The sequence below is a fragment of the Pseudophryne corroboree genome, chromosome 4 (genome assembly GCF_028390025.1).
Source record: "Pseudophryne corroboree isolate aPseCor3 chromosome 4, aPseCor3.hap2, whole genome shotgun sequence".
NCBI lineage: Eukaryota > Metazoa > Chordata > Amphibia > Anura > Myobatrachidae > Pseudophryne > Pseudophryne corroboree.
Genome location: NC_086447.1, coordinates 795,795,053 through 795,808,300, shown reverse-complemented (window position 1 = coordinate 795,808,300; position 13,248 = coordinate 795,795,053). Strand labels below are relative to the sequence as shown.

General features: G+C 40.4%; 1 protein-coding gene across 5 annotated transcripts in view; it reads left to right on the top strand.

Annotated features, from left to right (window-relative positions):
• PREPL (prolyl endopeptidase like) overlaps nucleotides 1–13,248 on the top strand; it is a 180,007-nt gene that overhangs the window by 35,553 nt on the left and 131,206 nt on the right. For all 5 annotated transcript variants that reach the window (XM_063918366.1, XM_063918368.1, XM_063918365.1 and 2 more), the window contains exons 6-7: nucleotides 6,862–6,985; nucleotides 8,668–8,884. In XM_063918366.1, coding sequence (XP_063774436.1) covers nucleotides 6,862–6,985; nucleotides 8,668–8,884 — 341 coding nt within the window. The remainder of the gene's footprint in view (nucleotides 1–6,861; nucleotides 6,986–8,667; nucleotides 8,885–13,248) is intronic.

Here is a 13,248-nt window from a genome sequence, read left to right as displayed (position 1 = left end):
AAGATGTGTATGCAGGCGGGTGGGCTGGCTGGGTGGTGAGACGTGGCGGTCGTGACCTATGATATAATATCGGCGCGTCTTCAAGGCATAGGTCACGGCCGGAGCTGCTCTGGCTCTGCGGCACACCTTGCAACTGGTTGCGGCACACTAGTGTGCCATGGCACACTGATTGAAAAAGCCTGGTCTAAACATTACCATCGCATTTCGAAAAAGTATGTATCTTGGTGTGAATCCAAGAAGTTTCCTACGGTGGAGTTTCAACTGGGACGGTTTCTCCTCTTCCTGCAAGCAGGTGTGGGTTTGGGCCTGAGTTTGGGATCCATAAAGGTACAGATTTCGGCCTTATACATTTTCTTCCAGAAACAACTGGCTTTCCTCCCTGAGGTTCAGACTTTCTTGAAAGGGGTTCTGCACATCCAGCCTCCCTTTGTGCCGCCTACGGCACCCTGGATCTTAATGTGGTGTTACAGTTCCTCCAATCGGATTGGTTCGAGTCTCTACAGGAGGTTGAGGTCAAGTTTCTCACGTGGAAGGCTGTCACACTGTTGGCCTTGGCTTCTGCAAGGTGTGTGTCGGAGCTGGGGGCATTGTCTCACAAAGGCCCCTATTTGATTTTTCATGAAGATAGAGCTGAACTCAGAACTTGTCAGCAATTTCTTCCAAAGGTGGTGTCTGCGTTTCATATCAACCAACCTATTGTGGTTCCGGTGGTTACCGACACCTCTGCTACTTTAAAGTCCTTGGATGTTGTGTGGGCTTTGAAGATCTATGTGAAGCGGACAGCTCGTCACAGAAGATCTGACTTGCTGTTTGTTCTCTATGATCCCAATAAAATTGTGTGTCCTGCTTCAAAGCAGACAATTGCATGCTGGATCAGGCTTACTATCCAGCATGCTTATTCCACGGCAGGTTTGCCATGTCCAAAATCTGTACAGGCCCACTCTACTAGGTCAGTGGGTTCTTCCTGGGCGGCTGCCCTGGGTGTCTCGGCTTTACAGCTCTGCCTAGCAGCTACTTGGTCAGGTTTGAACACGTTTGCTGAGTTCTACAAATTCGATACTTTGGCAACTGAGGACCTTCAGTTTGGTCAATCCGTTCTGCAGGAACCTCAGCACTCTCCCACCCGGTTTGGGAGCTTTGATACATCCCCATGGTACTAATGTGGACCCCAGTATCCTTTAATACATAAGAGAAAATGGGATTTTAATTACCTACCGGTAAATCCTTTTCTTGTGGTCCGTAGAGGATACTGAGCGCCTGCCCAGTGCTTCGTTTATTCCTGCAATGTTACTTGGTTAAGTATTGTTGGTTCAGCAGTTGCTGTTCCTGGTTTAAAGTTTGGTTAGCTTGGCTTTCCTCTAGTTTGTGTGTGCTGGTTCGGAATATCACCACTATCTTTTCTATCCTTCTCTCAAAGTATGTCCGTCTCTTCAGGCACAGTTTCCCAGACTGAGTCTGGTAGGAGGGGCATAGAGGGAGGAGCCAGCCCACACTATCAAATTCTTAGTGCTCATGGCTTCTAGTGGACTCGTCTATACACCATGGTACTAATGTGGACCTCAGTATCCTCTACGGACTACGAGAAAAGGATTTACCGGTAGGTAATTAAAATCCTATTTTAACCAAACCTATATATAGCGATGTTCACCCCGATTTTCCAATAAGTAGGTACATAAAAAGAGAAAAAGGCAAAATTTAAATGAAAAAGAATCGAGTTAAAAAAGTACAGTATACAAGTACAATAATAAAAAAAGGCTCCGTAAGTTACTTAATAAACCATTTTAACTCTAAATCTGAATTATGTCCTTCTGGTTGAAGGGTATTCAGGTTAAAAATCCACCTCATTTCACTTTGAGCTAGTTTCTTCTCTATATTCTTACATTTGCAATTTCCTTTAATTTAATTGGATACCCAGAAATTTCTTTATTGCTCCTTCGCATTTATTATGTGTGGTCACAAAGTGTTCAGACAATGGGTGAGTGACCAGACCCTATTTAATATTGTAAACATGTTAAGAAGATGTTCTTTTTAAGCACCTTGTGGTTTTCCCTATCTATAATTTCCCACAAGCACATTCTATAAGATAAATCACGTTTCGTTAGTGGCAAGTAATAAATTCTCTTATTTTGTACTTTTTTTCCTTGTGCCTCAAAATCCGAAATCTTTCTATTAATACCTCTTTTTGTAGTAGATTTGCACATTAAACATGAACCACAGCAGTGAAACCGAATACTTCTTACGCTAGCTCCTTTATCATTCTGCAAAGCACTTTGTACTAGAATATTTTTTAAAGATGATGCCTTTTTATATATAAATCTGGGTTCATCAGGTATCACATCACAAAGAATTGGGTCATCTTTTAAGATCCTCCAATTCTTTCTTTTTTTTTTTTTTTTTTTTTTTTATAATTCCTTCTACTTTCTTATGATGAGCCCCATATTTCGCGATAAATGCCCAATCAGAAGTATTATCCTTTGTGATTAGATTTAGTTTTCTCCTTTAAAAGTTATTTTCTTTCTGTTGCTTGGACTTTTTGTTTAGCATTAATTAAAAGACTATCTGAATAGTTTTTCTCTTGAAAACGAAGTCATTTCCTCAGTTTGTTTCTGTAAAGTGCTTTCATTCGTACAGTTCTTTTTTTTAACCTATTTGTATTGCCCAAGAGGAATATTTTCTTGCCATCTCTTGTGATGTTGACTTGTTTCAATATAAGAATTTGAGTCGGTAGGTTTTGTATGTGTTTTTGTGCAAATTGCATTATCTTCAAAGTAAATTACTTAATCTAAAAAGACCAGTTCTGTAATACATATGTTAAAAGTCAAATATATATTAAAATAATTTTTGTTAAGATCATTCCAAAAAACTTTAAAAGACTCCTCCTCCCCTAGCCAAATAAAAATCACCTCATCAGTGAATCGCCACCAGCACACCAGGTTTGCCCCATCTGCCAACATTGAATTAATTGTTAGTATCTCCCAATATGCCATAAATAAATTTGCATAACTAGGGCAAACCCAGTGCCCCTGGTGGTTCCCCTAGTTTGAAGGTAGTAGGAGCCATTAAAATAAAAGTAATTATTTTTAAGAAAATCAGTAGATTCCAATATAAAATCCTTTAAATCTTCTGAATAATCAATACAATTTTAAAAATGTAATATTGCTTCTTTTCCCTTCTCCCATTCAATGATGGTATACAGACTGGTGACATCTGCACTTATTAATGTACATTTTTCATCCCACCTTACAATCTTTTCAAAACGTTCTCCTGTGTCTTTCAAAAAAGCAAAAGTTTTAGACACCAATGGCTGAAGGAAAAAAATCCACCATTGCTGAGAGATTTGAAGTAATGCTATTCACCCCAGTGACGATGGGTCTCCATGGGTGTTTTGTGGGATGTTTATGTACTTTTGGTAGTACATAAATCGTGGGGATTGTAGGGTCCTGTATACACACATAATCCATCTCATCCTTAGATATTACACCTTTCTTAAAGGCTTTATTTAGTAACTCAAAAAGCTTTTTAGCAATGTTGGGGGTGGGATCACCCCTTAATTTGCATAACTTAATCTCTTAGAAGTCTGTTGGTCTCCCAGCTGTCTGTTTACCTCATGTAGATAATCGGATTTGTTCATGATCACAACCCCTTCCCCCCTCCCCTTCCTCTTATCTGCCGGCTTAATTTTAAGATTGTTTTTCTGTAGGGATTCAATTGCTACAAATTCTTGTCTGGGGATGTTTTTTTTTCTCTATATTAGTAAGTTTTTTAAGTTCCTTTGTTAAAATAGGCTTAAAGCAATCAATATTGCCATTCCTCACATGTTTTGGGTAAAATTTTGATCTTGGTTTAAAAGGAGTATTAGTGTTCACTTTAGGCTTTTCATGTTCATTATTGCCTTTCATTTGAAAAAAACTTTTTTATGCTGATCTTTTCTTACAAATTTTTGAAGGTCTACAAAAATCTCAAAAGGATTCACGTGGGCTGTAGGGGCGAACTTCAGCCCCTTTTCCTGTATTTTTTGTTCATCCTCCATTAAAGGATGATTACTAAGGTTGAACACTTTACTCATACCCTCCTTTTCCACATTTGTAGTTGGTCGATCTCCAGCAAAAGGTCCTTTTTTTTTTTTTTTTTTTTTTTGCACATTGGAATTTTTTCTACTCCCCCCCCTTTCCCCCCCCTCTTTTTCCTCTATGAGGCCTTTTTTATTTAGTGGATGCTTCTAATCTCGTCTTTGGGTCAACGGGTCCCAGTTCAAAAAAGACGTCTGCCTGGATTTCTTATGGAATTAATCTGTTCTCAAAGGATTTTCCGGCTCATGGAAATCTCTCTCACTATCTTCATACCTTGAGTTTTTTTACTCAAAACATGTGAGGAATGGCAATATTGATCGCTTTGATTCTTTTGTAACAAAGGGACTTAAAACAAACTTTTGTGCATGTATTTACTGCAGATGGTGTGGCAGGGAAGATTATTATTTACACTGACTGTCAATGCCAACAATTGGTTGGGTCAGTGAGGTCCTCTTATTGGCTCTGCCAGGGTTGGATGTGGCTCTAGTGGAGCACTAAGAAGAGCTAAAAAGCTCCCCACTGTATTGTACCTTTGTGCTTATTAACCTATTATACAGTGCATCCGGAAAGTATTCACAGCGCTTCACTTTTTCCACATTGTTATGTTACAGCCTTATTCCAAAATGGAATAAATAAATAAAAATTCCCTCAAAATTCTACACACAATACCCCATAATGACAACGTGAAAAAAGTTTGTTTGTTTTTAGATTTTTGGAAATTTATTAAAAATAAAAAAACTAAGAAATTATATGTACATAAGTATTCACAGCCTTTGCCATGAAGCTCAAAATTGAGCTTAGGTGCATCCTGTTTCCACTGATCATCCTTGAGGAGTTCCTACAGCTTAATTGGAGTCCACATGTGGTAAATTCAGTTGATTGTACATGATTTGGAAAGGTACACACCTGTCTATATAATGTCCCACACTTGACAGTGCATGTCTGAGCACAAACCAAGCATGAAGTCAAAGGAATTGTCTGTAGACCTCCGAGACAGGATTGTCTCGAAGCACAAATCTGGGGAAGAGTACAGACAAATATCTGCTGCTTTGAAGGTCCCAATGAGCACAGTGGCCTCCATCTGTAAATGGAAGAAGTTTGGAACCACCAGGACTCTTCCTAGAGCTGGCTGGCCGTTTAAACTGAGCAATCGGGAAGAAGGGCCCTAGTCAGGGAGGTGACCAAGGACCCGATGGTCACTCTGTCAGAGCTACAGCATCTATCTGTGGAGAGAGAAGAACCTTCCAGAAGGACAACCATCTCTGCAGTAATCCACCAAGCAGGCCTGTATGGTAGAGTGGCCAGGTGGAAGCCACTCCTTAGTATAAAGCACATGACAGCCCAATTGAAGTTTGCAAAATGAACCTGAAGGACTCTCAGACCATGAGAAACAAAATTCTCTGGTTTCACGAGACAAAGATTGAACTCTTTGGCGTGAATGCCAGGCGTCATGTTTGGAGGAAACCAGGCACCGCTCACAACCAAGTCAATACCATCCCTACAGTGAAGCATGGAGGTGGCAGCATCATGCCGTGAGGATGTGTTTAAGCGGCAGGAACTGAGAGACTAGTCAGGATAGAGGGAAAGATGAATGCAGCAATGGTCAGAGACATCCTGGATGAAAACCTTCTCCAGAGCACTCTTGACCTCAGACTGGGGTGACGGTTCTTCTTTCATCAAGACAACGACCCATAGCACACATCCAAGATATCAAAGGAGCGGAATGTCTTTGAGTGGCCCAGCCAGAGCCCAGACTTGAATCCGATTGAACATCTCTGGAGAGATCTGAAAATGGCTGTGCACTGATGCTTCCCATCCAACCTGATGGAGCTTGAGAGGTTCTGCAAAGAGGAAGACTTGAGGCTATTATGCTGCCAAAGGTGCATTAACAAAGTAATGCGCAAAGGCTGTGAATACTTATGTACATGTTATTTCTCAGTTTTTTATTTTTAATAAATTTGCAAAAATCTAAAAAAAAACTTTGTTCACGCTGTCATTATGGGATATTGGGGGGTCATTCAGAGTTGTTCGCTCGTTGCCGATTTTCGCTATACTGCGATTAGTCGCTAACTGCGCATGCGCATGGTACGCAGAGCGCATGCGCTTAGTTATTTTACTAAAAACTTAGCTGTTTTGCTTTAGCGTCTGCTGCGCTTTTCAGTCGCACTGGTGTTCGATAAATGATTGACAGGAAAGGGGAGTTTCTGGGCGGCAACTCAGCGTTTTCCCGGCGTTGGCTAAAAAACGCAAGCGTGTCAGGGAAAACGCGGGAGTGTCTGGAGAAACGGGGGAGTGGCTGGCCGAACGCAGGGCGTGTTTGTGACGTCAAACCAGGAACGAAACGGGCTGAGCTGATCGCAGTGTAGGAGTAAGTCTCGAGCTACTCAGAAACTGCTACGAATTATTTATTCACAATTCTGCTAATCTTTCGTTCGCAATTCTGCTATGCTAAGATACACTCCCAGAGGGCGGCGGCCTAGCGTGTGCAATGCTGCTAAACGCAGCTAGCGAGCGAACAACTCGGAATGAGGGCCATTGTGTGTAGAATTTTGGGTACAAAAATTTATTTATTCTAAAGTGGAATAAGGATGTAACACAAAAAAATGTGGAAAAAGTGAAGCGCTGTGAATATTTTCCGGATGCACTGTATATAAGCTTGTACTGTATCCATCACCATCACACCGTGAAGCCGCTATCAGTAGTTAAATCACTGAGGCAAGAGGCAGAAAGTGTAGGCTTCAGCCAGCAAAAGTCTTGAGTTTTCAAGTAATTATTAGCTTTTTGTCTGCAGAGTGGGTCACCGACAGGGTCCTATTTCACACCAAACAGGAAAACCTTCAGTGCCATTGTGTGTATGCAACAGACTTCAGCAATCCAAGTGACACTAAGCTGGTGTATACAGAACAGGATGACAGGTAAATGAAAATAAATGTGTCTGACGGTCATCTTTTGTTTTTATTTTTCATTACATTTATAAGATAGAAATTAGTACACGTTAGGAAGATCCTTCTTACATAGAACATAGGGGCAGATTTAACGAGTGACATTCTTGTTGTCGCTCATTACGAATCTTAAATGGTGCTCCAGCCAATCAGCTCCTGTCATTTTTCAAACACATGATTGTTTGGAGCACCATTTAACATTTGTGATGAGTGATAACAAGAATATCACTAATTGTTAAATCCGGCCCATAACTTTGTATAAAATACAACTCAAATTACTAAAAGAAACCCATCCATAAACGTGGTGCAACACATCTGCAGTATAATCTGGGTTTAAACTATGATGAAAAGGATGATACTGAAATACCTTGGAAACAGTGTAAATGTTGGTGCCCAGAGGACATCCAGAAACTTTCTCTTTATATATATATATATATATATATATATATATATATATATATATATATATATATATATATATATATATACATTTATTTATTTATTTTTCTTTCAGATTTAATTCATTTTATTTATGTTTGACTAGGGTCATAGTTCTGTACTTAATATATTCATTTTCCTTAGCTGGTTACAAAGGGATGAACTAGAGGTGACATAGGCGTGATTAAAACAAACTGTTAGAGCACTACGTTATTATCATCAGCGCAGGCTACTACTATGGTAGGGTAGGGGGCTAGAAAACCATGGAACAAATCGTAACAACAATGCTGAACAGCAATATGAAGGGAAGGCCTCACTACCTGGTGGAGAGAGACGGAGGTGTGTACCAAACAAACTGGCTAATTCAGGTTGGATCGCAAATTGCGATCCAACCAGAAATTTTGCGATCGCCCCGTGGGCACATGCTCCCGCATTTACTGCGGGTGACTTGCAGTAATTACGAACGCCTCTACCTGATTGACAGGCTGAGGTGTACGTGGGACGGCAACGCTCTGTTTTCAATACGGAGCATTGTGGGGGTGGCGGCAGGGAAACGGAAGTGGTGCAGATGGGGGTTTGATGTCATACCCAGTCACTCCTATCTTAAAAATGGTGTCAGGACTCCTGATTTAGCAGCCAGGCTGCGCCGGCAGGAGGCTTCCATAATTTCTGTGTTCACTCTGAAATTGCCATTGCGACGCAATTTCAGCGTGATCGCAGTGGGTGGGCGGGTGGACAGCATGCTAGGCTGCCTTGTCCTGCAGTGGGCTGCCCCCAGCATGCGAGTGAAAGGATTGCAAATTCTGCTGAAAAGCAGAATTTGCAATCCTTACTGAATAAGGTCCAAAGACATTGCATTCAGCATGTAACAATCGGTAAACTGCTTTATGGCTCCTTTCTTAATGAGTTCTCTGGGTCACATGTTTTCATTCCAAGTCAAGGGCTTGCACCTAAAAAAAAACAACTTTATAAGATGCTACATTTGGCCTAATCGCTTGTTCTTAAAATGGCACCAGTTTAATGTAAATGCCAATAGCCATGTGGCTTTTTCTTTTGTTTTTTTTGGAGCAGAAACAATTCCAGATGAATTCAGACTGCGCATACTGGCTGATACATTTCAGTTCATCTTTTTTCTCTGTTACGTTATGATACTTTACTGTGTTACAGTTTCCTCTTTTTTTTTATGTAAGGGCCAATGCCTATTATATCACTTTCAGTTTTTTTGTAGATATTTATTGTACCAGAGACGGGCGATTTCTCACCATCAACAGTAACAGTAAAACTACTTCTGAGGTCTGGCTTATTGACTGCAGTTACCCTTTTAAACCTCCCACACTGGTACATCCCCGAATGCCAGGAATTGTTTACCACGTGGAGCACAGTAATGGCTATCTGTATATTCTCACTACTTATGGAGACACTGCAGAGTACAAGGTGATATTTTTTTCTATAGAAATGCAAATATATTACATGCAAGAAATGTATTCGCATAATATAAGCTATTAATATGCACACAATGCCCATATTCTGTCATTTTCTGTCTTCCATGATACTAGAGATCTCTTGATCACCAATGTTATATGTACCCTGCATGTATATAAGTATACTTAAATGCACAGAAAAACTGCAATGGCATGACATAGAAAACTCCTTTAATATAACAATACTAGGCACAGCTACACACATACATATACAGTGGGGCAAAAAAGTATTGGACAGTCACCAATTGTGCAAGTTGACCCACTTAAAAAGATGAGAGAGGTCTGTAATTTCCATCATAGGTACACTTCAACTGTGAGAGACAGAATCTGAAAAAAAAAAAACCAGGAAATCACATTGTATGATTTTCAAACAATTTACTTGTATATTCTTGTGGAAAATAAATATTTGGACATCCACCAAGCAGCAAGATTTCTGGCTCTCACAGACCTGTTACTTCTTCTTTAAGAAGCTCTTCTATTCTCCACTCATTACCTGTATTAATGGCACCTGTTTTAACTGGTTATCTGTATAAAAGACACCTGTCCACACCCTCAAACAGTCAGACTGCTACCTCTCCACCATGGCCAAGACCAGAGAGCTGTCTAAGGACACCAGGGACAAAATTGTTGAGCTGCGCAAGGCTGGGATGAGCTACTCGACAATAGGCAAGCAGCTTGGTGAGAAGAGATCAACTGTTGGCGCAATTATAAAAAAATGGAAGAAATACAAGATCACTGACAATCTCCCTCGACCTGGGGTTCCATGCAAGATCTCACCTCGTGGAGTATCAATGATCTTGAGAACGGTAAGGAATGAGCCCAGAACTACACAGGGGGACCTGGTCAATGACCTCAAGAGAGCTGGGACCTCAGTCACAAAGGTTACCATTAGTAACACACTACGTCGCCATGGATTGAAATCCTGCAGCGCCAGAAAGGTCCCCCTGCTTAAAGGCAGCACATGTCCAGGCCCGTCTAAAGTTTGCCAGTGACCATCTGGGGGATCCAGAGGAGGATTGGGAGAATGTAATGTGGTCAGATGAGATCAAAATCAAACTTTTTGGTATAAACTCCACTCGCCGTGTTTGGAGGGAGAAGAATGATGACTGGCATCCCAAGAAAACCATACCCACTGTGAAGCATAGGGGTGGAAACATCATGCTTTGGGGCTGCTTTTCTGCAAAGGGGACAGGACAACTGATCCGTATTAAGGAGAGCATGAATGGAGCCATGTATCGTGAGATTTTGGGCAAAAACCTCCTACCCAAGATGGAATGTGTCTGGGTCTTCCAGCATGACAATGACCCCAAACACACCGCCCGGGCAACTAAGTAGTTGCTCCGTAAGAAGCATTTCAAGGTCCTGGAGTGGCCTAGCCAGTCTCCAGACCTCAACCCAATAGAAAATCTGTGGAGGCAGTTGAAAGTCTGTGTTGCCCAGCGACAGCCACAAAACATGACAGACCTAGAGAAGATCTGCATGGAAGAGTGGGACAAAATACCTGCTACAGTGTGTGCAAACCTGTTCAAGAACTACAGGAAACGCTTGACCTCTGTAATTGCCAACCGAGGTTATATTACAAAGTATTGAGTTAAACTTTTTGATTGTTCAAATATTTATTTTCCACAAGAATATACAAATAAATAGTTTAAAAATCATAGTGTCATGTCCTAGTTTTTTTTTTTTTTTTTTTTTCAGATTCTGTCTCTCACAGTTGAAGTGTACCTATGATGGAAATTACAGACCTCTCTCATCTTTTTAAGTGGGTCAACTTGCAGAATCGGTGGCTGTCCAAATACATTTTTGCCCCACTGTATATATTTATATTTCCAGGACCTGGCACTCGTCCTTTATGTAATTGTGGGGCAGATGTATTAAGCCTGGAGAAGTGATAAAGCAGTGATAAGTGCATGGTGATAACGTACCAGCCAATCAGCTCCAATATGTAAATTTACAGTTACAAGCTGATTGGCTGGTATTTTATCACCTTGCACTTATCACTGCTTTTATCACTTCTCCAGACTTAATACATCTGGCCCTGTGTATGTTCTCTGGTGCCCTCCTACGGTATGGTGGCCAGTTACATAGAAGAAAGATGAGATGGCACTAGTGAGTCATTACATAGTGAGTAGGGTTGAAAATAGGCAAAATGGCCATCGGGTTCAACCTGTATTCTGTGTTAACCTGTTCATATTATAATGCACCTGCTGAAGTAATTGTTTAGTACCAGTTGACAACTATGATTCTTACCACTCCCAGATATTAATGTCACTATGTTAAATGCTAAAACCCTGGATACTTTTTCCAGTTAGAAATTTGTCCAATCCGTTTTTAAATGCATTTACAGAGTCTGCCATTATTACCTTCTCCAGCAGGGAGTTCCAAATCTTTATTGCCCTTACTGTGAAGAACCCTTTCCTACGTTGTATACGGAATTTTCTCTCCTCTAGCTTCAGCGAGTGCCCACGCGTCCTATACAGAGTTCTTTTAATAAACAAATCCCCTGCTAACTCCTTGTAATGACCCTTTACATATTTGAAGATATTAGTAATGTCTCCTCTTAGACGCCTCTTTTCTAGTGTATACATATTTAACCTAGTAAGCCTGTCCTCGTACTCCAGTGTCTCTAACCCTTTTAATCAATTTAGTAGCTCGCCTTTGAACTCTTTCTAGTTCCCCTATATCTTTTTTTATACTATGGTGCCCAAAATTGAACACAATATTCCAGGTACGGACGTACCAATGACTTGTACAGTGGCAGGATTACATCCTCGTCCCTTGTCTCAATGCCCTGTTTTATGCACGCAAGCACTTTACTTGCCTTTTTTGCCGCATTATGACATTGTGTACTGTTATAAAGCCTATTATCTGTGAGCACCCCCAAATCTTTTTCCTCCACAGTTACACCTATAGTTTCCCAATTTAGAGTGTACTATAGGATGCATTTGTGTTTTTTGTCCCAAAATGCATAATTTTGCATTTTTTCTATATTGAACCTTATTACCCATTTAGACGGCCAGGTTTCAAGTTTAAATAAGTAATTCTGTAGAGACTCTACATCGCTTTCTGAATTAATTACCTTACACAGTTTAGTATTATCTGCAAAGATTGACACTGTGCTTTCCAGACCTATTCCTAGATCATTGATCAATATATTGAACAGTAGCTGGCCAAGTACTGACCCTTGTGGTATTCTGCTGACTACTGGTGCCCAGCTAGAGAACATCCCGTTGACCACTACCCAATGTGCTCCATTATCCAGCCAATTACCTATCCATGTACAAATAGTATATCCTAGGCCACGTTCTTTTAATTTGATGATTCTCCCGTGAGGCACTGTATCAAAGGCTTTTGCAGAATCTAAATACAGTATGCCACATCCACTGCTTTTCCCTGGTCAAGATTCTCGCTCACCTCCTCGTAAAACCTAATTAAGTTAGTTTGACATGATCTGTCCCTTACAAACCCTTGCTGACTTTTGCTAATTGTCTTATTAACCTGCAGATAATCCTCTGTGCTATCCCTCAAAATACCTTCCAATATTTTACCCACTATAGAGGTTAAACTAACTGGTCTATAGTTGCCAGGATTATTTTTTGTTCCTATTTTAAATAAAGGTACTACCTCAGCTATGTGCCAATCCTTTGGTACCATGCCTGATCTAATCGAACTATGGAAAATCAAGTATAGGGGCTTTGCTAGCTGTGACTTAATTTCCATAATATCCATTGGATGAAAACTATCTGGGCCTGGTGATTTATTAATCATTATGTTGCTTAGTCTCTCCAGGACTACTTCCTCACTTAAAGAAGCATCAAGCCAGAAGCCCTAACGGGTTATATGGAATGTTACGGGCCGGCCTTAAAACTATCCCTCGCACCTTACCCCGTCCAACCCCCCCTCATGTTTTGTTTTTTTTTCCTTTTGTGCTTCCCCCCCCCCCCCCCCCTGTAAATTCTTTCTTATTGTAACCTATTTCATATCTTCTATCTCTTTCTTTACTAAATAGTATTAGGTGGAAATACTGCTATCCTATATGGTGAATTATGGTTTATCGTCCCTTAAGTGGACTAGGAATATTTCCAGTAGATATCAGCCAGTTGCCTGTCTCTCTGTAGAGATTTCATATTTCACCAGTTTTCCTCTGATTTGTCACAATGTTTTGCATTAGACGGATATGTCTTTGTACATTTATGTATAGACATTGTATTCTGTATTTCCAAGTTTGATGACTTGTTCGCATTTACTTATGTATATTTGGAAAAAAAATTCAATAAATATATATTTAAAAAAAAAAAAGAAGCATCAAGCCAAGAT